General features: G+C 38.9%; 1 protein-coding gene across 3 annotated transcripts in view; it reads right to left on the bottom strand.

Moving 5' to 3' along the window:
• Positions 1-21,920, bottom strand: part of map2k6 (mitogen-activated protein kinase kinase 6) — a 30,439-nt gene extending 8,519 nt beyond the window's left edge. Inside the window, exons 1-7 of one of the 3 annotated variants that reach the window (XM_067575469.1) lie at positions 21,537-21,920; positions 7,591-7,654; positions 5,956-6,004; positions 4,550-4,663; positions 4,208-4,327; positions 2,080-2,196; positions 1,866-1,917 (exon numbers count right to left, since the gene is read on the bottom strand). In XM_067575469.1, the coding sequence (XP_067431570.1) occupies positions 1,866-1,917; positions 2,080-2,196; positions 4,208-4,327; positions 4,550-4,663; positions 5,956-6,004; positions 7,591-7,654; positions 21,537-21,696 (676 nt within the window). In that variant the 5' untranslated portion in view covers positions 21,697-21,920. Of the gene's footprint in view, positions 1-1,865; positions 1,918-2,079; positions 2,197-4,207; positions 4,328-4,549; positions 4,664-5,955; positions 6,005-7,590; positions 7,655-21,201; positions 21,319-21,536 lie in introns of those variants that run through there. The other 2 variants (XM_067575470.1, XM_067575471.1) reach the window with 2 other exon arrangements.
• Positions 21,921-25,833: the final 3,913 nt, after the last annotated feature.

Consider the following 25,833-nt stretch of genomic DNA (forward strand, 5'->3'; position numbering starts at 1 on the left):
CATGATAATGCAGTTTAAAAAGGAAAGAAAACTACAACTTGGGCCTTATTTTTGTATTTTTGTTGATAATTTCTACTAGCTGTGATCACATTGTACTCATCACATTAATTGATGAGATCTGGGAACACTGTTGTATCACTACAAAAAAGTCAGAAGGGCAAGAAAACATGTTTTATCCAGATTATCTAAACCACTTTATTTGGGGAAATAGCTGAATGTGATTGCACTAGATATGTTGGTTAAAAACCCAACTACAATATACAGCAAGTAGCCTACAGTAGGTCAAAGCCGAACTGAGGAGATCAGTCAGTCAATACACTGTGATGAATGTTTACAAGCCACAGTTTGGATGATATTTTTCCCTTTTTGCTTTTGTTTTCTCTTTGAAATAAGTTTGGCTAACCTGGTGGTTTCTCCAATTGCTTCGGTTAGTACTCGGTTATCATCACTGATAGGAACGTTTGCCAAAATTACAAAAATAAGACTGAAGTAACTGTTTTTTTGGCCACTTGGGGGCAGCGGAACAAACTGCAAACCATAGACTGTAATATAAAAATATGGACGTAGCCACTATGACGTCACCCTTTGGTTTCTGAAGAGCGGTTTTGAAGCTCAAAGTGGGCGGCTCCGGCTGTCGCCATCTTGGCAGCGCCTGACTCCGCCTCACTCCCGGCTAATTCCAAAAAGGGCAAAAAGGTGGAGCTGAGGCGGGCTGAGTGACGCCTGGTTGCTGAAACAAACCACCTAGCAGCTAGCGACCTGTCATCAAAGTAGCCACGTCATTAATTATGCATAACTTTACGGCTCAATAAAATTTAAACAGGTGAGTTATAAAAAAAAAAAAACCCCGTACAGTTGTCATGAAAGTGGAAATAAGCTATAGAGACCTAAACCGTTTTTTGTACCAAGCTGTAAACATGTTTATTTCTGCTGTAAAGTTGGGTATTTTAACATGGGTTGTCTATGGGGATTGACTCGCTTTTGGAGCCTCAAGTGGCCATTCGAGGAACTGCAGTTCTTGGCACTTACGCCACTTCCAGCCCTGGAGGTTGCCGCTTGCTGTAAACCCATCGGACATACAGTATTATCACCTTTAAACAGTTGACATGGTGAACATGTTTGCAAATAGTTGCCGATTCACACTTGCAGCAGACACAGAGCAACATTCATTTGGAGTCGTATTTGTGTCTATCTGATGAACATAAGTCCAATATTCACTCTCTTTTAGCTCTTGTTTTTACTCTCTACCAACTCCTGAGGGAAATATCTGGCTCTTTAGCTACTAAATGCTCCACTATGTTCACCGGCTAGTCTACAGCTAACTGTGTAGAACTGAGCAGGAAGTGTTTAGTGGCTTTTTAGAGCTTTTTCTCTGAAAACAGCTGCCTGCTGATGGCTGTAACAACTGAAACAATGAGTTGAACTGCTGGTTTTTTCTAAAATGACCTCTTTCACATTACAGAGTCATTTAACCCATTGTTATAATATTGAAAAGTGCAGCTTTAAATGCAGATATATTTAAAAAGTCTGCACTGCTTAACCTCAGAACAGTTATGTAACGTTGATCTATATACAGATTTGATATATCATATATCATATGGAAATAAATAGAACAAAAAATGGCTGCCTCACAGGTCAGAAAAAGACACAAAGTTTCTGAAACACAGTAGCACAACAGTTTGCAAAACTGTTAGTGGTGATGTTAAAAGGGCTAAAACACACAAAACGACCGTCATGATAGTTTGCACAGGAAGGAAGGAAAGACAGATGAAAGAAGCTCTGTGCTGCTGAGTGATGATGCATCACAGAAGAGGATATTGACACGGTCTCTGAGAGGTTTAATGGGTTTCCATTCACGCTCTTACCTCTGTGTATGACTTGCAGATTGCTGTGCAGATGCTCCAAAGCTTTTACTATCTGTAATAACAAATCCCATTTATAAGCAAATGATCATTACGTAACAAATAACAGTCATTAAGCTAACTTGAGCTGAGGATTCACAGGAAGCTTTTTGTCATTTGGAATTAATTTTTAATCGTTCACATTATGCAGTTAGAGGAGCGTTTGGAGTAAACCCACCGAGACAGCGATCTTTCCCAGGATGTCCTCGGGGATGGTCATGCCCTTCTCGATCACCTGCTTGTAGAACTTGTCGAGGGAGGTGTCCATCAGCTCCATGCAGATCCATACGTCACCCTGGCAACAGGTAGACAAATTTGGGAAGAGATCAGGAAGACAGCAACAAAGCAGCAGGCCCGGATTCCAGACAGACAGGAAATAACAGATTTTCCAGTGTTTTAGTGGCGGTGAGGAAATCCTGAACATCCACTCACTTCTGGAGGAAGATATCTGCATCCGAAAACCCTCACAAGTGTTTGTCATGATCGGCCTGTGTTTACCTGCACGCACCGGCGGTTCTAGTTTGTCTGCACGTCAACAATGGATGCAGAACTGGACTAGAGCCTGATTGGTGCTTCAGTGTGCAAATATTAGAGGCTGATATCAGCTTATCACAGATACACCTACCAGAGTAAATGTTGGCAGGTATGCAAAAGGAAATTACAGCGCAGAGCAGTGAAAATTAAAAAAAACAAACTGTGTATAAGCACAGATGCATCTATATCTGTGTCCATAATATATGTATTTAATGTTTGTTGATCAACCTTTTCTGTAAATTATGTTAGAAAGTCATAAAATTTAAACTGCATTAAAACACAAACTTACATTAAACTTGAATTAAAGACATTTTAAGTCAAATATACACAGAAATGCAGCAATAAATGTTCTACAGGCTGCATTTTTAAGTATATTTGATATTCATAATTAAAGATGAAGTCATTTCTGAGTATTTTCACTGAGTTTACTGTTCTATTACTATCATCTATGACCATAAAAGTTCACTGTTTAGCTGTAAAATGTGTTGTCTCAACTACAATCCACCCCAGCAGTGTTTTCTGGAGTATCGTCTATCACTCATCTATCACATAGAACAGATCCGCTGCATTTGATCAAAATTAACAATCTACATCAACTCAGATAGAAGCACATAACCAAAAACCTCCCGTTTTATTCTAATGCTGCATTTTTTTATGGTTTTTACTGTATAATGACTGATCGAGATTTACAGTTTCATTGTAGAGTTAAATACATGAAACATGAAGCTTATTTCAAAACAATTTTTGTACAGTAAATTTCTGCTGTTTTGCTTTATTGGTGTGAATTGATCAGGCTTTGTTGGTGTTGATCGATCAGGCTTTATTGGTGTTGATCGATCAGGCTTTGTTGGTGTTGATCGATCAGGCTTTGTTAGTGCTGCTGATGTCTCGTCCGGTGTGAGTTCCCAGTCAGACGTGTCTTTGTCACAGCGTGTTATGTGTTTATGAGCATCGACTGATATGTTGATTTTTATTATTTTGAAATATCAATATTGACATTAAACTGCAGTGAGTGTGGTTGGGTATCATTTGAAATATTTCAATACTAACACAGATGAAATAACCGAGATACCAAACCAACACTTATTTAGATACTTTACTTTGAGAAATATGTTCTAAAAAAAAAAACCTTTTTTATTAACAAAAGAAGCCAAAGTTGTCTAAACACAAGCAGCCATGTGAGAAATAAATCAATAAAAAATGATGATTTAAATCAGAACTTGTAAACATGATTATGGATCCGAATAGAAATGGGTTAAAGGTGCAATATATGACAATATATGACAATCAGCCCCACTAGATGTCGCACTAGCACCAGCATCTCAGACCAAAACAAATGTGCTGCACGTCGTTTACTCAATAAAGTAACGGACAGCTCGCAAAACTCACATCACATATGGATCAAGATTCTGATTTCTCACCTTAAATGTTTTCAGAAGAATATTTTAATTTACTGTTTGGCTGTAATTTGAGAAACTCTGATAACAACACACACACACACACACACACAGAAAGAGAGAGAGATAGAGAGAGAGAGAGAGAGAGATAGAGAGAGAGAGAGAGAGAGAGTGTGTGACTTCATTCTCTGGCCTGGTCGCCATTACTCCACTATATCTTCCCATAGCAAATAGCTGTTTGCTGACATCTAGTGGGGCTGAATGTCGTTTGTTGCAACTCTAAAAAGGACACATTTTGCATGCACTCATTCTTGAACAAGCTAATTAAACACTAATTAATTAGTGTATTGCATGCAAGGCTGTGTGTTATACTACCTCTCTGAATAGTGCTCCATAGAAGGTGACTGTGTAGAAACAGTCCACTGTCCTCATGGAGATGTCCAGGTCCATGAGCAGCCTCTTTTGCTCCTGACTGTTCACTGTGGCCCGAATCCTCTGAGAGAGAAGAAAAGGAAACAGAAGAGCGAGATGACACACAATCATCACTCATGTTTGTCTTCTTCATTGTTCATATTAGTTTCATAACGTGTGAAGGAAAAAAAACAGATTGTGTGCAGCTGCGGACCGGCTCGATGTTGTTAATGAGGCTTCAAGTGTGAACGTGTCTTTCAGTACAAGATGTTCTGGGGAATATCTGCCGGTCGTCCCTTCACCCACCTTGACGGCCATGATCAGACCGCTGGGCACGTGCCTCATCTTGTCCACCACGCCGTACGCTCCGCGGCCGAGCTCGCAGATCTGCTCCAGGTCATCTGCCTTCACCTCGAAGTTCTGCTCCGGATACAACAAGACAACAAGATCAGAAGAGAAGAGGATGCAGACGCTTGATCACAGATGTTAATGCTACGGGAACTTAAAAAAATCTGGGTTCTGATTGGCTGAAAGGAACGGCGTGAATCAATGTTTACTAACTGGACAGGATGTTTGCATCCACCTGTACTGTACCTGTTTATTTGCTTATAAAAAATGTGAAAAAAATACTGTCTGTGGATGGAAATGTTAAACTAATTTATGATGCTGTTTTGTTTTTTTTTTTTAATTAGTGCAACCAGTATTAACCAGTTGGACCAGTTGGTAAGAACAGCACTAGTGAAGCTTAGCTTAAGAGTTTGGAGCTGGAGAATTATTACTGAACTACCAACAACAACAACAAAATACAATCATGCAACTTTAATTTTAAACATATAGAGCTGCAACAATTAGTTGATCAACAGAAAATTAATTGGCAACTATTTTGATAATTGGGTCATTCTTTAAGGAAAAATGCTAAACTGTTCATACATTATAGAAAACTGAGTGTGTTGGATTGTTGATCAGACAAAACGAGACATTTGAAGACGTCACTTTGGGCAAATTATAAGAGGCATTTTTCACTATTTTCTGATATTTTAGAGACAAAACCATTAATTGATTAGTGAAATATAATTGTTAGGTGTAGCCCTACAAACATATTTGATCTTTGCATGAATCTAAAAGTCCAAAACAATCATGTCAGCCCCGGTTTCATCCGTTACAACTCGTCAAGTATGATCTTTTACTTAATGCAAGAAGACAGGAACAATTACCATAACCGTGAAAACAGCCTCTCAGTCGTTAACACGCTTTGAAGAACCTTTTATTTCCTACATTTTTCAAGCAAACAAAAAAATAATTCACTTTGAGTCCTGCCAAACTTGCCAACAGCAGGCACCTCTGCCAATGGAAAATTCCACTTATTTGATGAGTTTAAAATAAATATTTTTACTGCCTGATAGGCAATAAAAAGCATTCCAGTCTCCCCACAATCAGAAGTGTTCAATTCGACTGTAATGTTCACCGGGGCGTTCTTTACAGCCAACAGACCCTTTATTAAGCCAACCTCTGTGGACTGAGAGTGAGGAACCAAAAATACACTCGCAGGAGGAGAAAAAAAAAGTAAACAGTGAAAAGTTATGTAAGAGTTCACGGTAAGAGAAAAAACATATAAAAAGCTTGAATGGGATTAGGGAAAGGTGCAAAGATGAAAGTAAATACGTCCTGATGTGAAAATAAGTTGATGAAATGAGCAAAAGAAATAAAATTACCTTCTCGCCGATGGTTACACAAGCTTTCGAATCCAAATCTCTGGGGGGTCTGAAACACACACACAGATATTTTATTACATGTAAACCTGTTAAATCACTTCAGTGCAGCAGAAAGTAAAAACTGCAGGATGAACATGACATTACAGTGAAAAAATGCTGATAACTACATTTTTTTTCTCAGTAGCAGAGTCCTCTAATAAGAAAATAAACAACAAATAGATAAAATGAATAAAAAAAACATAATAGAATAACTTTATCTGTATAGCACTTTCCAAAAATATGTTACAGTGTTGAGCTCGAACTTTTATTCTTGACCCTGGAAGCAGCAGTTTGACAAAAAAAATTAAAAAATAAATAAACTCAAGGTTCACTTATTAGCTTTTTCTAGACTTTCATCCGCATCTCACGGTCTTCCTCAGGAGTGAAGAGTTTGCTCAGTAGATGGAGTCAATCTACATCCATTCGCTCATACTGCTCGTACTAAGTTGATGAAGACTGTGGGATGAGGTTGAAAGCTCCGGAAAAAGCTAGTAAGTGGAAAAATGTAATATAAATTATAATATAATAAAAATCAAGAAAGATAAAACTAAAATAAAACAATAATTAGATACATAAATAATAAAATAAAATAACATTTCAATACAAGTATAATGACAAATAAAATATTAAAATAAATAAAAACAGTTAATTAAAATACATAAAATAATACATTTTTAATATTAAATATAATTATTATAATTATAAATTTTAATTAAACTAAAAAATAAGTACTAGCGCTGCAACGATTAGTCAATTAATTGATTAACTGATAAAATTAATCAGCAATTATTTTGATAATCGAGTAATCATGTTAGTAATTTTTTAAGCAAAAATACCAAATGTGAGCCTGCAAATGTAAATCTGAAGCTTTTCTGTGTCACAAATCTAAACTGTTGATGAGACAAAACGAGACATTTGAAGACGTTGCTTTGAGCTTTAAGAAATTACATCACTCTCTGTTGTCTGACATTTTACAGACGAAAATATTAATCGATTAGTCGAGAAAATAACCAGCAGATGAATCGTTAATGAAAATAATTGTTAGTTGCAGCCCTAATAAATACTATAAAATCCAATTATAACAAAGACAATTTAAAGTATGAGTGCGATCAATAAAAACAGTTAACACATGAGGTGTAATACTGTAAAAATTAGCTGCTGCAGGTTTGTTAATGAAGCTGATTCACTTGAAAACAAACTGAACATTTAGTTTCTCCTGCAGCTCAGGATTATTTTGGGCTCTGCTACTCGACAAGCATCTGCAGTCTGAGTCTTCTGTAGAGGGTTTAACTGAGATGAAACACTGTGACTATCAGTGGTGTGATATGTTGAAATTAATACTTTTACGTGCACATTTGTGCTCATTTCACAATATCCAGGACAAGCTGATGTACTAAATATAACAAATCTGAATGTGACAGCTGGGAAATGATAACATTAGCGGGAAAACAACTTCCTTCTCCTGCTTTTCCTTTAATGTTTTGGTTTAAGATATGTGCATAACAGGATATAAAGATCAGTATTTGAAGGATTTATCTGAAAACGAGGCTCGGTTCAGATGTGTGCGTGCAAACATTAAGGAGTAAAGAATCTTACACTGCGGCGGGAGGAGGCTGCTCAAACACCTCCTTGGAGAGCTTGAGCAACGGCTTCCTCTTACCTGAAAACACAAAACACAGAAAAACTGTGAGACATTTCAAAGATTATGGACGAGACCATTCAAAGCTGTAAGAAATGTCGCCATGACATTAACACCGAGGTAACAATCTCCTTACTGTCTCATTAGGACATTATGAGCAATTTGACAAATCAGTACTGGATTTATTTTAATACTTGCATAAATGTGATGAATTATATTGATTGATACAGTATTTAATTCACTGGATTTACAAAACCAATTAGGGCTGTAACTAATAATTACTTTCAAGATATATAGAAATACTCTGATTGGAATAATAATTAAACTCAGATTCAAGGTGAGAACCGTTGACTGTCTATAAATATGGACAATGTGTCTCCACTTCCTGCCGCTAAGCAAAAATGGCGCCAAAATATCCCATTTCCGGGAGCTGCCATCTTGCTTATGTGACGTCATTCGGAGTCTGCGCAGCAGAATCGGGCGGCGGGATGACGATCAGTCACACCCTCTTTATATATATACAAATAACTAATGAAAAACAAACTTTTCAGGAAAAATCACAACTTGGACAAACATTAGCGTGATAAGAACGACCTAAAATGACAGAAACCATCTTTGGGAAAAATTTATTTGGAGGGGGGGCGGGACTTATGAGCTATACTGCAGCAGCCACCAGGGGGCGATCAAGATGTTTTGGCTTCGCTTTTGGTGAGCTGCTATGATGTCCATATTTATATAGTCAACGGTGAAAATTGAGAAGAGAACAACTGGATCAACTAGGAGGAAAACACATTTTTGAGTGAAGGAGGACTTTAATCATTATAATTATTAATCTGTAAAATGTGATAAAATAGTTAAAAATGTTCATCACGAGTTTCAAAAGCCAAGCAGACGTCTTAAAACCAAAAATAAAAAAACAGCTTGATTAAAGACTAAAACAATAAATCAGTCATTCACATTGTTGCAGATTAATTTTCTGTTGACTAATTAGTCAACGGACTCTTTGTTTCCAGGGTCAATAGTATTTGACTGAACATGAATCCTCAATAATTGAATCTGCTTATCAGACATTTTCATCAAAAACAAAAACTATGAATTGCTTGATATTTGAGCACATTTAGAGCTGAAATAATCAAATAATTAATTATTTGATCCCCAGAAAATTAATCTGCAAATATTTTGATGATAAATGAATCATTTAAGTCAATTTTCTGAGCAAAAAAGTTTCAGGAAAAAAAAGCCAAAAAGTTTGAGATTAAAGCTTCTCAAATGTTAATTTTTTGCTGTTTTTTTATCTTTCTATGTTGGTAAATTTAATAATTTGAGGTTTTGATCAACTGGTCAAATAAAACAAAGCATTCAAAGACGTGGCCTCTAGCTCTCAGAAAATGTGCATTTTTCTCTATTTTTTTAAAATATATTTTATAAACCAAACAATTAATCAATAATGAAAATAATCATTTGTTGCAACTCCAGCCATATTACATATTTTCTATCAAGCTGAAAGGCAAACTTAAAGTTAATTTCTCAAATAACTATAATTTACAACTTCTTCATCTGTAATCTGCAACTAATTTTATAATAGTTTAAAAAAAATCTTTTAGTCTCAAGTTATGGCAAACTATATTCATTTCACTTTTTTTTTTTTAACTCTCCACAGGAAGAGTAGCTGTTGCCTGATGTAATGGCTGATGTGGTAAGTGAGCATTTTTCTTACAAAAGTGCCAAAAAACACAGGCAGGATGTCACGTCCGCTTTTGATATAAATAGGTGTGAGTGTGAAGTTGAAGGGGGGCTGCGTTGATGATTTTCTGAGTTCTGTATGTTCGTGTGTAATGAAATAAACGGTTGTCTGCTCATCTCTCTGGTCTCAGCGTTTGGTGTGAACATCTTTAATGTAGCCTGATTTGAAACCCTAACAAACTAAAACTAAAACTTTCAGGAAACTGAAGTGTTATAAAGGAAGGAAGCTTGGTAAACTGTGTCAACCATAGTCTCAGTGTCTTGACACAGTTTACGTGCTTCCTTCAGGTTCATCACCAGTTGTAAATCTCTGACAAACCACTGAGAGTTATACTCTCAGATAGGACAGCCTGCCTTAGTACCTTCACATATATAAGATAATTCTTGATCTGCTTCATACTATCTGTGTCTTTATCACACAGAAAAGTGCTGGACAATACTCATATATCCATATGGAAACTAGAAAAAAGGATGTTTATGTATTCTGCACCCTCAGCATGGATTATGTTGCAGAATGACTTGAAACTCAACAAATTTATCCCATTAAAACGCATTTAAATCCAAAATGAAAGAATTAGATGCAGATTCCCTGGGATGTAAATGTTTAATTAATTTACCTGGTGACGCAACTGATTCCTACAAATTACTTTTTTGAAATGTGAGTTTCCTTATGCTTGTTTCTCTCTTTTTTTTCTTTTTTTTTTTTAAATGTGTCTCCTTTTTGTGTTTTCTGTCTGTAACTATGTGTTTTTATTCATGCTGCTGCCTGTCTTAGCCAGGTCTCAGTTGAAAAAGAGTTATTCTTAATCTCAATGGGACTCTCCTGGTTAAATTAAGGGTTAGATAAAAAATAAATATATAAATAATAAACCAAACAGTTAACTGATTATTTAAAAAAAAAAAATACAGAGGAAATAAGATATTCAATAAAGATCTGTGTCAACCTGAGTTATATGAATAAATCAATACCACTGTGTTGTCTGAACGATAACTATGAAGCTACATCCAGCAAACATTCAGCTTAGCTTAGCATAAAACTGGTAATCTGTCCCAAGTGAAGGCAAATTGTCATTTTTACACTTCAGTTGTCGTACAGATAAAACAAACAAGACACAACATAATGATTAGTGAGCTTTAGAGGTCTTAGTAGGCAGATTTTGGTGCCTTCAGACAGTTTCCATTCTTTCTGCTAAGCTAAGCTAAGCTAACCAGCTGCTGGCTAAAGCTACATATCTACTGTGGTATCAATCAAGACAGTAAATGAGTGTATCCCCCCCCCCCCCCCCCCCTAAAAAAATGTTGAACTATTTCTCTTGGTCATTTTCTGAGCTGGCATCTCTGTATTTGGATCATCTCCCATCAAACTGTTTAGACTGAGTGAAGTAAAAGCAGAAGACTGATGAGACTCCAGAGAGGTTTCTCTGGCAGCCGAGCAGACCAGAAGATGAAAGCATACTTAACTTCTTAACATAGCTCGGGATGAGAGATCAGTTGATCAGAGTTCATTCTGGGCAACCTTTGATTCCCCTTCAGCACCGGCAGTGTGTGCAGTCTGTAAACCTCGTCATTTTTACTTTCTGTTCATCTCCCAGACACACAAACTAAAGACAACGCACATTTAAATCAAACCTTAGCGACATTCAGAGCGGCATATCTCTAGCTAAATAACTGACTTCATCTATCTGCACTCCTTCTGCACTTCAAATGTTAAAAACACTGATGTTTCGGAGCTCACGACAGCCGTCAGCCACTTAAAATAAAAACTCCCACTGATGCTGGATGACTCAAACGTCCCGCAGCCATCGCTCACTGACTGTTTCTGCCTGGGTCACGTCGCAAAAATAAATAAATTAAAAAAATCTGAATATGTCACAGAAAAACGTACAAACATGCTCATACAGCGACTGACCCGAAGCTCCATCTCATCATCAGATGAGACACTTACGGTTGGATGCAGCAAGTGACTCCAGATCCTAAATGAATGTAACAGGCGCTGTGAGTGAGAAGAAGAAGAAGAAGAAGAAGAAGAAGAGGAGGAGGAGGAGGAGGAGGAGGAGGTCTGGCAGCCCAGGTGTGCTCGCTCCATCTGGAGATGCTGCACTGATGGTTTTAACGGCTGGCCGCCTTGTTAACGGGGCATCACAGGTTCTTCAGGGTGTGTGTGTGTGTGTGTGTGTGTCGTCACGGCGTCTGGATCAAACCTCCTCAGACTGGCTTTCAGCAGCTGAAGCCAGCGAGAGTTTGATGCAGACCTGCCTCTAAGTTGCAGCGCTTATGTTGTTTGGTTTTTTTATTTACTGTGACTGATTGGAAACACGTGTGACACTCCGAGCGACACACGGCTTTACAAGGACAAGTTCAACATTTTTTCAAATCTGTCTTAAAACTACAGTCAGGTGTCCGTATAAACACAGGAAGAGGTTTTCTGCAATGTAATCATCCTTCTGTTCATACAGGCTATTAAAAGATCCCCTTCAAATGCGCTTTCAATGTGTGACAAGCTCATAATGCACTTACAATGTAAGTGCATTATAAAGGGATCTTCTAATGGCCGGTATGAACAGGTGGAATGATAATGGCAAGAAAAATCTATTCCAGTCTTCATTTAGGTGCCTGTCTATTGTTTTAAAGACAGACTTGAAAGGTAATATTTAAGTGACCCCTCTTTGCTTCACTCTGATCTCATAGTATGAACATATATATATATATATATATATGAATATAAAGTAAAACTGAAGGTGTGGCTCTTAAAAAGATGTGGGACAAACGCAAGAGGAATAACTGGAATTTTTCTGTCGTTGAAAAAGCTGTCCTGAAGGCATGTCATGCACACACACACACACACACACACACACACACACACACACACACACACACACACACACACACACACACACACACACACGTGTTGCCTCCAGTGTGCGTCCTGGTTTGTTCAAACAGTGCAGGGTGTGACACCGCTGTGCTATGCGGCCCTCCACCAGCGGCCTCTTACTGCCTGCCTCCTGGTCTCCACTTTCCAAAGCAGCTTTGTTGCAGTAAAATGTCAGTTTGAGCCCCTCCTACATGCATTTACACAGACAACAATAGTAACTGGAAACCAACAGTCTGCTAACAAACAACACACACTAAAACTAGAAACTACTCAGAGAGAGAGAGAGAGAGAGAGAGAGCGAGCACACACCTGCTCCAGGCATCTACTTCAACACTGGAAAATCTTTCCATCATTTTAACGTGCGTCTCGATCTGCAGCAATATCATGATAGAAAATCACGCTGATGGTAAATTCCAATACAGGAATTTTAGAGTTTTGTACATTTTGCAAAATCTCAAATGAGTTTAAATTTATGATGTTCCTGTAGCGCCACCATCAGGTGAAATACTGTCGAAATGTTTATTAGTTCTGACGTGTCAAACAGGCCGCAGCTGCAAAAACTGGCAACAAGTCATAGAAAAAACAACATGTTCATAATTTAATTTTTCAGGCTTATAAGTGCTGAAACGATTAGTCAGATCATCTACGCCTGCAACTAATAATTATTTTCATTTGCAATTCTTGATTAATTGATTAGTCTTTGTCCATAAAAGGTCAGAAAAACGGTAAAAAATGTCAATCACTGTTTCCCACAAGCACAAGATTTAATCTGAAATGTTTTGTTTTGTCCACAACCTGAAGATTTACAGTTTACTATCATAAAATAGAAAATATTCACATTTAAGAAGGAAGAATCAGAGAATTTGGACATTTTTTCCAAAAAAAAAAAAAAAAAAAGACTCAAAATGATTAATCGCTTCTCAAAGTTGTTTTTAAAGAAATATAATTAACTAACCAATCATTGCAGCTCTACATTAATCTGTTAACTGCAACTGACAATTATTTTGATCTATTTTTCATTATTTCCTTAAGTGAACAGAAATTACATTTTATGGACCAAACAGTCATTCATAAAAATAATCAACAGATTATCTAATAATGCAAATAAATAAGGGTGAAGAATGGACCAAACGTGTCAACAAGTCAAGATCGTACAAAAAAATGAGTTTAGGAGGAAATGGGCAGCCAGGTTTGAGTCATAGGAGGATTAAATCCAACACTGGATATATCAAGCTGATCTGGTCATAATATATCAGCATATTCTGATGTTTTTACATAAAAGCATATAGATATATAAATGTTGTCAGTGTTCTGTGGAGGACAGACGGTTTCTAAATGCCTCCAGACGTATCTTTGACTCTTCTGTACTGACGTTTCTTGTTATTACAAAACACACAGACAATAAATCTGCAATAATATCTGCAGATATGTCGGTCAGTCAGGCTCTGACACACGTATCTCTGTCCAAACTGAAAACTAAGCTACATTAAATCACAGCAGCTGATTCAGACCAGATAGTCACGGCTTCATTACTTCCACTGTGTTTATTTTACACTGCGTTAGCATGACGCTGCATGCTGCGGCTAACTGCTAGCTGTCAAGGCTGATCACAATAAAAAGCTTTCCATGTAACTTAAGAGGAAGAAGAGGAGGTGTTGAGGAGAGCAGGACAAACATATCAAATGAGATTTTCTAATGATGTTAATAAGCAAGAAAAATGAGTTTGTGGGCACTTTAATACAAAGACACAGCTGCTAGCCTGCAGCTAACGCTCCTCCCTAACTGACTGGTGAAACTACAACAAAAAATCACTTGCTTCCGTGACAGTAACTTGACACTGAGTGCAAAATAAACAGTGAAAGTTGTCAAGCCACGGACCATCTAACTCAAATGAGCCGCTTTGGTTTAATGCACTTTGATTTTGATGATGAAGATTCGCGGATATAATTCAAGTTTTCTCTTGCTGTCGACATCGCTTCAATGTTAAGATCATTTAATCTGCTGTTCTTTAAATCATGTGAAAGAAGTGTTTATTTAAAAGCACATATTAGTTGTTTTTTTTGCTCCATGACACCTGTCAGACTCCTCACCGATAATCAGCTCTATTATATTTATGAGATAAGTTGTTAACTAACAAACAGGATTTGATTCCTCTTGAGCAGAACTAACTTCACTCTCCACATGAAGCAGAAGGATCAATAAATACTTTCATACACATTAATCAGACCCAGAACATCAAACAGATCAATCAGATTTGAGGTCAATCAGATGTTTGACCTCAAACAATGTCAGAACAAAAAGGCTCACTGTGTGATTTACAATGAAGCGACCGCATCCGTTTTCTTTCTCCGTCAGCGCCGACAGACACACCGAAAAAATAAATAAATAAAAAAATACTTCTGCCTTACAGGCGTTACAGTGCAGCGAGATCATGAGACGAGAGACGGTTCGCTCCTCGAAGGAAGACGGCAGATTTACTCTGCAAACCTCAGGAAGCTTATTATGATGCACAATGCATTTCAGTCCACTACAGTAAACACACTAAACCAGAGAAACCAGTCAGAAACCAGAGAATATTTAACTTTTTTTTTTTTTTTGCTTGATAAATGATAGATCCTTTATTAAAACTGTTGTCAATTAATTTTCTATTTTATTAATGGACTAAATATTATTATTACTGTTGTACTCACATATAAGGAGCATGTAAATGTTTAGATGGTTAAGGTAGAGATAATAACTGTATTTTCCTCTGAAAAGTAAGGAAAGAAGTCAAAGTATAATTGCACCATAAAACACAAGCACAGTAACTTTATTTAATTTCCACCGCTGGTATAAACTGTTATTTCCAGGGCCAGCTAGATAACATGGAGAGTTGATCTAAATATATCCCATTTCAGACTTTCTCCAGAATCTGTTGCATAACTCAAATACACAATTCCTTCCTTTATTCTTGCTGAGCTCAGCATCGAACTCGCATGCTGCGGTAGGCAGTGTGGGTTAATTAAAAGCAGCAGTTCATGTCATTCCTGTTGATTTGCAGCACATGAGTGCAAGTATGCAGTGAAATGCCAAAGAGAGAAAGAGAGGGAGAGGGAGGTAGGCCGCGGGAGACGGGGTGTCTGTGTCGGGACACTCCTTGTTTCCTCTCAAAGCAGCGAGAACAAGGAATGTCGGTAATTGGCTCCACCGTGGCAATTACCGTTTTCTCAAGAAGCGACGGCGAGCGGAGAGGAGCTGAGACAGACAACGCTCCCAGTTTTCTGCCACACCCGATGTGAGCACGCGATCGGCCTTGTCATGCATGCATGTCAGTTTGTCAGCGGTGAAAGGAAAAAATAATGCTGACGGGAGGATTTGCAGGGCTGTCGTTGTGTGTGTGTGTGTGTGTAGAGACAGAGACAGCGTGCATGCAGAAAGCCTCCGATGTGTGTGTCGGCCGGCCTGCGTGACAATGAGCTCTGCATGACGGGGGCATGTACACGGGGTGCCCGCTGCTAACCCACACATGCACTCCGGCTGGAATTCCAACAATCCCAAAGAGTTCCTCAATGGAATTCCACAGAGCCAGAGGAAGACAGATCAATCACAGAGGGAGGGAGGCACTGTGCTGCAACCAGTGACACCAGGAGCACACAGGAGGAGGAGGAGGAGGAGGAGGAGGAGGAGGAGGGAGGAGGGAGGGGAGGGAAAGGAAGGGAGGGAGGGGGGGGGGAGATTTGAAAATAACTCCAGCTGGAGCCTTTCGGCTGTTTGGCCCCCTCCGACCGCTCTGGCAGTTTGTGAGATACTCTACACTTCCAAAGATGGCAGGTCCTTTAGGTTACAGCTGTCGGAAGCTCCTTTGGGAATCATATCGTCACCGGCTCACACTACACATCCTGTGCACTCAGGCTCGACTTAAAGGATCCTCACAGAAAGCGGAGGGTGTCGGGGCGTCAGCTTGGGGTCGACTCAGAGCAAGAAGGCCGCGTCTGCTGATTAACTGCAAGGCAAATACCCGAGACAACGACTGCACAGACACGACACGTACCGAAGAGGCCCCAGATACACTGTTAGATAACAGCGATCTGTCAAGACTGTAAAACATCAGTTTTGATGTCAGATGTGCAATAATTAACATTTTTGAATTTACATAATCCATCTGAAAGCACAACAAAATAAAAACAAGCTTCAGTCTTTCTACTTTTCTCTGAGACGTTCCAAAATCTCAGAGTGTATAAGCCTTAACCATGTCTATTCATTATGTAAGCATGTTAAACAATAAGGATGGTGATTTTCTTTTTTATTGTCAACAAATCTCATGTTTGGAGCCAAACCAACCATGAACTGATCTACTAACAAGTATCGTGTGTGTATCCAAAGCCTGATATATCTTATTATCTAATGTGGAAGTCAAGAATCAGCTCAGGACCCGAACTGAGAGCCCAACTTGAAGTCCTGTTTCTGTTTTACAGGAATGCACATCATTACATGAACATGACGGCAGTTTTACTTTCAGTCTCATGTCTGAATAAGCACCGAGTCCGAGTCGAAACAGCGAACAGTCACATTTCCTTAACACGTCCAACACGGCTGAAGTCTGAAACAAGTTCAGTCACATTAACAGACTGTTTTTCCTGCAGTCGTTGTTCTTCCTGACTACGGCTGAGCTGCTTTTTGAAAAAGCAAACAGGTGTAATAACTGCTGACTGTTCGGTAACATCAGCGTTCAGATCGCTCTCGTACAATTATACCAGCTGCAAAATTCACCTCAGAGAAAATGACCCACTTTCCTAAATCACCATCAAGTGGGGAGTAAAAAATGTTTGGAAATGATTAAATTCTCTTTAGGGCCGATGTACAGAGTTTCCTCGAATCCAGACGGTCATTAAACAGAAAGCAATATGCCTCTCGCTGCAGCCCAGCGCAGCTCCTCACAGGGAAAGTGTGATCTTAAATTCAAGCTACTTAGGTGTTTTATATACCTGATAGTCAGCGGATCATGCAAGAACTGTTAATAGAAAGAAGACTAAATCTAAAATAAGTAGAAGAATAGCAGATTAGAGTTAAAAAAAAAAGGCACTAATGAGAAAAAGAAAGACGGAGAGGCTCCATGTCTGGGCCCACCTGTGAGACATGTCATTATTTTTCATCCACTATCCTTCATTATAAGGCTTTGCTACGATGCAACACCCCCCTCCCTCCCTCCCTCCCTCCCTCCCTCTCTCCCTCCCTCGCCCCTGTTCACACCCTCATTCTCATCCCATCTCAGCTGCAGAATCTGGAAACCCGCTGCCATCACGACCACGAGGGTTATTCCAGGTTGAGAGGAGACGAGACAAGCCCCGGATTTATGTCCCTCTCTCATTTTCAACACAATAAACACTCGTTTTAGCTTCGTCTAGCTCACATATTGCATATTGGACATCTTGCATGCCTGCAACAAAGCAGGAATTGTTTAAAAATATCCTGAACATTGCTGTTCATTCTTGCCGTCGGATAAGTTGCTGCAGTCTGGATGCATGCACGCTTACTCAGTCGACGCCCCCTCCCCGAAAAGAGAAAGTACAGTTAGTGGATCATCTGAACAATGCTCTGAACAATTCTACTGTTATTGCAGCAAAAAAAAGCCACTATAGGGCCTGGAAGCGGAGCGGACCAACAATTGGCCCGTCGAAACAGCAAATTTAGTATCTGTGCAGCTGAAAAACGCAGCCCACATTTGCATGACAAACGGGACGTTTGTGCAGGGGGCGCGAGGGCCAGCCGGGGCTGCAGGGGGGGGACACGAGCCGGGAGGGCCGCTGTCACACTGCCATCGGTCAGCCCGGCACACTACAGCACTCAGCACAATAGTGAGGGCAAAAAAAAAAAAAACTATCTGGTCCACACAGGGAGAGAAGGAGACGCAGGACTTCACGTGAATCTGTGCCAAATGATATGAGAATAGAAGGAAACAGGCAGCAGAATGTCGAGACTTCGCTCAGTCTGGCATCATTTTAATAAATACACAACACTATTTGTTTTGCCTTTGAAGATTTGTACTCATTTCCTTCAGTTCCTCTGAGATATACGTGCCAGAAACAGTTTTGGTACATTTTTATGCAACAACCAAAATGTGTTTTGTTACACCTGAACACCTGGTATAAAATGTTGATCAGATATTTGTTGACTTTATTTCAAAATGTGCTAATTATAAACTGTATTTTATTTTGAAAAGTTCTTGTATGGGTCTCTGTATTTACATTTTATATTTGAAAAACTTCTTTTGTTGCTTCTACTTTTCTGCATTAACTGACTTTTTGACCAGCAACATAAGCAGTATTAGTAGAGCTGCAACTAACTAACCGTCTGAAAATATAGAAAAATGCCCCGTATATTATAGTCCAAGGTGACATTTTTTTGCTGAGCCCTGTGCGCCCCCTGTTGTGCTGTTTTTGCTGGATTCGGTATAAATGCAGCCTAACTGTGTGTGTCTGCTGTTCGATGCTGAGCAGGTCGTGTGCAGCAGATTAATCTTTATCTTTTTTGCTTTTTAGAAAACAGCTGCAAGCTGCTGAAAACAACACTGATGAGAGTCAAGTTGCCAAAATAAAAAACCAAAACAATAAGCTGAAAGATGCTAAAAGGGACCCCTCTCACATTACAACTACTCATCTGATCCACTGTCAATATAAAAAATATTGATTAGTGCAGCTTTAAGTGAGATATTCAAATAAATATCATTTAACTGGCACTGAGACTCAGGCATCAGGCATCATATTAAGCCCCAAGGCCTCTCTTTTTATTAAGAATTCAAACTGCTGTTCAAACATGGAAATAATTAAATATCTGTTATTGAAATATTCCAAAATTCAAAGTGTATAAGAGCAACATGCAGTGACTTGTGCTCTGGTCCACTGTCACTCTGATTTATTGCTGCTCTGTTTCTCTGGAAGCGAGACGACTGTTGTTCTCTTCACCTGCTCTGAACGGAGAAAAACAACGAGCATCGTGACACTAAACTAATGAAGTAATGCGAGGAAGCAGAGGATCAATGTATTCACTCAGAGCTGCAAAGATTACTTGATTATCAATTACTCGACTGGAAATGGACAACGAGAGAAAAAAAAAGCAGAGAAAAATGTGAATATTCTGGTTTATTTAGTCTTCTATGATAATAAACTGAATATCTTGGTTTTGTTGACTGTTGGTTGACATTTTCAGTTGTATTTCGGGTTTTGGGAAACAGTGATTGACATTTTTCATTGTTTTTTTTGACATTTTTTAGACCAAACGTTCATGAAGAAAATAATTTAGATTAATTGATGATGAGAATAATCGTCAGTCGCAGCCGTATATTCAGCCATAAGAGGAGATTACAGTGTTCCTGAACTAAATACCCACAGATAAAGACAACATAAAAATAAAAAAGGTCATAAAAAACATCCAAACAACAATTTGAATGTAAAAAAAATCCCAATTTACTTCCTTACAAAGCTCAGGTTGTGCTGTTCGTATCTCCTGTGGGATAAATGATCCAGAACAGATTGTCTTTACCTGCCGCTGTGTTCAGCTTTTTAAAAATTAACACCATGAATTGAAAAATGTTTTCAGATAAAGGTAAAGTTGTTTGCATCCTGTTAAAAATGAAACTGCCGTACAAATGTTTCGTCCAACCAGAAATCCAAAGATATTCTGTTAAAACATCGAGAAGCAACGAATCCTCACATGTGAGTCGCCGGGACAGAGAACTGACAAACTGTTAATAGTTAAACACAATGTTTGTTGATTGATATTTCTAAAATCTGTGAATCTACGAACTCTTTCAACACTTCTGAGAGGTTTGATACTTTCACACAGCTGCAGCGGGGCGACTCATGAGTCGACTCATCGCCAGCACCATTTTGTTCTTGTTTGTCGTACTACGAGAACACAAAAAAAAAAAGTCAAAAACAAAACCATCATTGAGCGAGTAATCGACTAATCGTTTCATCTGCTTTTTTTTCCCCTGCAGCGAACGACATCAATGAACGACAACAACAAACCTACTTCTGCTCTCAGGAAAGTCCCGAACCGACTCATTCATCTACAAACAAACCAAAAAAAAAAAATGTCTGTTATTATTCATCACAAGATGAACTGATTGCAACAAGACAGTTCCTCTGTGTAGGTGGTGGGTGGACGACTGACTGTACCAGATAAACACTGTGAGGCTCTGACCATCGGGGGCTCTGTCTCTCTCTCCTACCTGTTCACGTCCTGTACAGCCTCTCTGTGTGTGTGTGTGTTTGTGTGTGTGTGTGTGTGTGTGTGTGTGTGTGTGTGTTTGTGTGTGTGTGTGTTCTGCAGGTTGTGCAATGAACCTCACTTTGGACTTCTTGGAAAACACGGTGAGGGGAGGAAAAAACGCCTGAGCTGCTTTCACTGCAGCTGTTTTTGTTTTTTCTTTCTTTCTTTCTGCAAACTGCATTCACTGATGATCTTAAAGAGCTCTCTCTCTCTCTCTCTCTCTCTCTCTCTCTCTCTCTCTCTCTCTCTCTCTCTCCAAAGACTGCAAAGACGTTACTTAACGGCTCGTTGTTGTTGTTGTTGTTGCTGCTGCTGCTGCTGCTGCACGCCGTTTAAAGTTGGGGTCAAAGTGTGACATGCACGCTTTCCTATGCATGCTGAGAAAAAAAGCTGCACATCAGTGGACACGCACCCAGGGGTTTGACACATATCCAGTTGCCTAGACAGAAGCAGCAGCTGACAGCCTGAGACTTTTTTTTTGCTTGGAGACTTGTGCTTTAATAGCCTAAAGAAGCCCCTGTTCCTGAACTCACCACCACCTATACACTCAAACTACATCTATTATTAGATTCCCATTTTCTATCCCATGAGCAGAAACAAATCTGCATCCAATAAACACTCAAACTTGACTGACAGCTGCAGGTTGTCACGTCATGTTGCCCTCCTGCACCAAAACACGTATATTTGCACCATTATTTACCTTCAGCAGTGTGCACGGGCCGTGCATCAACTCGTACAGAGTTTATTATAAAGAGTTGCAGTGTCCTTGGATATCTCGTGACTATTAAAGGCGCCCTGTGCTCACCATCCCTGCCTGTACGCCGCTAATAACGTCAATGAGTGAGTACACACAGCATCGTCTTACCAGGAACTGTGCAAAGGGGAAGATCTTAAACAGGAAATGCAACTGACCCTTGTAAACCATCTAACTTTAAAATGCACCGGCCGTGCTCGACCTGCAGCGGTGCATGTTGCAAGCCGTGCAGCCGTGATTGCATATCGGTAGTTTTGCACAGATCGGTTTCATATTCTTACCTCCCTTTGGCTGAGACATTTCCCCTTTGCTTTGATGAGGGGGAGGGGAAGCACAAAAGACTTTGCCTTCTTTCTCACTCCCTCCCTCCATCGCCCTCGCACTGGAGCCTCGGCGGCTTGCTTTGCAACAAAGATGCAAAATACAAGCCTCGATCTTCATGCACTTGGAGCCTTTTTGCGTCCGAGGCGTGCGTGTCCGTGCAAAGAGCGGTGTTACAATTGCACAGCCCCCACAGGCGACGGGAAAAGAGGTAATTTTGCAATTGCACTGCAAAGAATTCTCCGCAGCACTTACATGATGGGCCAAGGCTGGCAGCTGAAAGCTCCTAACTTGGATCAGTGCGAGCCCCTGCGAGAGAACGTTCTTCCTGCTTGGAGCGCGGAGGATTCTGGGAAATGTAGTCCGCCTGACTGTACTACAGGGTTTACAGTAGTTTACAGTTATTTATATCCCAGTACGGCGTGATCTAGATTCAACTGCAGATTATGTTTGCAACCAGATTTGTTACATTTACATGAGTTGATACGCTTAGTACAATTTAGAGGTACTGGTACTTTAGTATTTAAGTATTTCTATTTTATTTTATACTTGTACAGTACTGCATTTCAGAGGGAAATGTTGTACTTTTTACTCATTTATTGGACAGCTGCAGTTACCTTGCCAACTAAGATTTTTTTATACAAAACAATTGACAGAAAATTAATTAATTAATTAATCCACAGCTATTTTGATAATTGGTTAATCATTTTGGCCATTTTTTAAGCAAAAATGCACAAAAAAAATATTTGATTCCAGCTTCTCAAATGTGAAAATGTGCGACTTGTCTTAAATAGTAAAATGAACATATCTGAGTTTAGGACTTTTTAGTCACACAAAACGAGACATTTAAACAGACCTACCTGACCTGTGGGGAATGGTGGTACTGCTACTTTTACTTAAGAAAAAGTACTTATTGTCATTCTCTTGCTCCATATTTCAAGTCAAGTCAAATTTATTTATAAATCACATTTAAAAATAACAGTCGACCAAAGTGCTGCACAAATCAAAATAGCAAAAGCCATAAAACAACACAATAAAAACACAACAAAAACCGGTTTAACAGACAAAAAGTCAAAGAAAAAGCTTCTCTTATGGTGAGTTAAAAGCCAAGCAATAAAGATGTGTTTTAAGACGGGATTTAAAAACAGGTAGTAACATGCAGGGACAACTCGTTCCAGAGTTTGGGGGCTTACAACTGCAAAGGTACGATAGGGACAGCAAAAAACAACTGGACAGCGGACCTGAGTGACCTTGACGGGACGTGTGGTTGTAAAAGGTCAGAGAGATAGGTTGGAGCTAACCCATTTAATGATTTTTAGGCAAACAATAACATCTTAAAATCAATCCTAAAACGTACCGGGAACCAGTGAAGGGAGGGCCGTACGGGGAGAAATGTGCTCTTGTTTGCGTGTTCCTGTGAAAAGACGCAGTTGGAAAAAACTGGATTTGATCACTGAGTTTATATCTTTGTCCCATTTAAAATCACTGGCCAGTATCACACCCAGATTTATTGGGAAATTGGGATTTTACTGTTGTGTCCTCTCAAAAGTGTGTCCATCTCTTCTGCTGCTGCTCTCCATTTATTTCCCCTTTCTCCTTATTTTTACCTGAATCAGTAGGTCTGGATGAGTTCATATGTTGTACTGATTGTCCATCTCTTTTGTTTTTGTAATTGTTATTTAGTGTAAGTAAGTAGTAGTAAGCACCTTTCACAAACACCAGTCACAAAGTGCTTCACAGTCAAATAAATAAAATCAAATGCATCAAAATAAATAAAACAAAGACACCAGATAGAAATACACAAGTAGAGAGCAGATAAAATAGACAAATTAAGAGATAAAATAGCACAAAATATCCAAATGCCTGTCTGAACATATGGGGTTTTAGCTGCTTTTTAAAAGAGTGAACAGTATCCAAGGCCCTTAAGCTAGTTTGGAGTTCCAAAGCTTAGGGGCTGCCGACTGGAAGACATGATCACCCCCGGGTCTTAAAATGTGTACAAGGTCCACTTAGAATGAATTCTAAAATTTACTGGAAGCCAGTGCAAAGAGATCAAAATAGGTGTAATATGTGACCATCTGTTGGATCGTGTTAAAAGGCTAGCAGCAGCATTTTTGGACAGTTTGTAAGCGTTGTATGGAAGATTTATTAAGACAGGTAAAAAGAGAGTTACAGTAGTCCAAACGTGATGAGATAAAGGTATGTATTAACATCTCCATTTCATTTGACCAGAGTTTGGCTACGTTTCTCAGGTGAAAGAAACATCATCGGGTTAGCATCTTAACATGTGCTTCAAAACTCATTGATTGGTCAAAAATGACACAAAGATTATGCAAGGAAGGCTGAGAAGATGAGGATAAGGTACCAAGTGGAGTAAATGACTGACAGAGGTACCAGCATATTCAAGTTAGGAAGGACAGATTATATATGGAGTCCAGTCCATAAACAGTCCAGAGATTTGAGTCTGAGTCTGGAGGAATGGTTGACAGGTTATTCAAATACTCAATAAATGTTCTCCATGGCTCCTCTAAGAGAGACTTTTATATGTTCCAAGATATTCCAAGCAGATTGAAAAGGAGGCTTGTTTTTGGACATTTCCGAGATATAACAGCCTTCTTCTTGCTAAGATGTGCTGTAAAGGCAGTTATATATCTCCATTTGGGGCTGTGCGTGGTGGGCATGGTATATGTATAACGTATCAAACACTGAAGACCAGGATCGTTGCAGTTGTGGACGGGACCGATACATATTCATTCAGCCTCTGTGTACCACTGTCAACTGGATTAAACTGAACTGTACACATGAGGAAGATGAGTTAACTCCATCTTTCCACCAATCATCTGTGTGGAGACGGCGAAAGAAGTTGTTCCCATTTTAGATCTTTAGAGAGATGTGGGAAAGAATCAAATGTTTGTTTGTTTGTTTTTTTTACAAACTGACAGATTTGGAGGTAATTATTGTGGGATAGACTGAATTTGCAATTTTCAATACATTTTGACTGGAATTATCTTTACTTTGAGGGATTAAGCGTGAGGCAGTTTGACACTTAAACTGGTGGGAATTTGTATTTGTATTCGAATAAAAGTGGAAAGAGGCTTAAAAATCCTGTTTTTGTATTTATTACGCTTTTAATTTTAGAAAATGAAAGTGTTACAAGTGCTCATGAATAAACTACCTTATGAAGGAGGTCCCCACACCAGGCTTCTTACTGGAGTCTCCCAGATCATAGACGACTGAGCTGATTACTGAGCTAAAACTTTACTTATCGACTCATTGCAGACAGACCTCTACTTATTTATACACCCATAACACAGAGACCGTGTAACAAGTAGAAGAACTTTAAAGGCGATTATTGCTTTGCACTTTTCATTTATTGCCTATTTTTTACAACCTATCTTTGTGGAAAGGAGAAGGGCAACAACAGGTTTGGAGAGTCACTTGGGAACTGGTATTTGTTTTTTTTTCTTCCCAAAAACAAATAATTTAAATATTTGTATGAAACAAATATTTGTATAAAACCCACTATTTGTGATTTGCCAAATAATGTTTTTGTATTCGGGCACACCCCTAGTCTCTATATATGTATGTGAGGCCATGAGACTGTAATAGTATGCATTATGCATTTTTTTGCAGAGAGAATATTAAATTCTGATTGTAAACCAATCCTTTTCTTGAGAAGTTGTGGACATGGATCTGAGGCGTATTGCCTATCAGGCGTCGATATTGCATCAGTAAGGTCTGTGAGAAGTCTCTTTGCTTTTTTTTAATAATGGGATGCAGAATATATTATTTCACCTCATAAAACAGCCTTTAGGGTTCCCCATAGCAGTGATTAGGAGACTGAATTGGATTTATTGGTTTTAAAGTGTTTATAGATTTAGAGATTTTGTTGCAAAACTCCTTGTCTCTGAGCAACAAAGCATTGAAGCGCCAGCGGGGGGGGGCGTTTATTAATATTAGGGAATGAAATTGAAGTGGCGCATGATCAGAAATTACTGTAGTCAGATATTCAACTGATACAACAGAGCTGAGAAAGTATCTATCTATAAAAAAATAATCTATCTGAGAAAATGCTTGGTGGAAAGATGGTGTGAAAAGATTTTAGATAATGGCTTCAATTATCTCCAAGGGTCAACATATCCATTATCTTCCATAAACCCTGACAAAGACTTGGACATTTGTTTATGCTTTTCTGGGATAAATAAAGTTGTCTGAATCTGAATGTGAATTTGATACAGTTACATTTTAGGGATTGGA

Source organism: Thunnus thynnus, chromosome 20 (assembly GCF_963924715.1).
Source record: "Thunnus thynnus chromosome 20, fThuThy2.1, whole genome shotgun sequence".
Taxonomy (NCBI): Eukaryota; Metazoa; Chordata; class Actinopteri; order Scombriformes; family Scombridae; genus Thunnus; species Thunnus thynnus.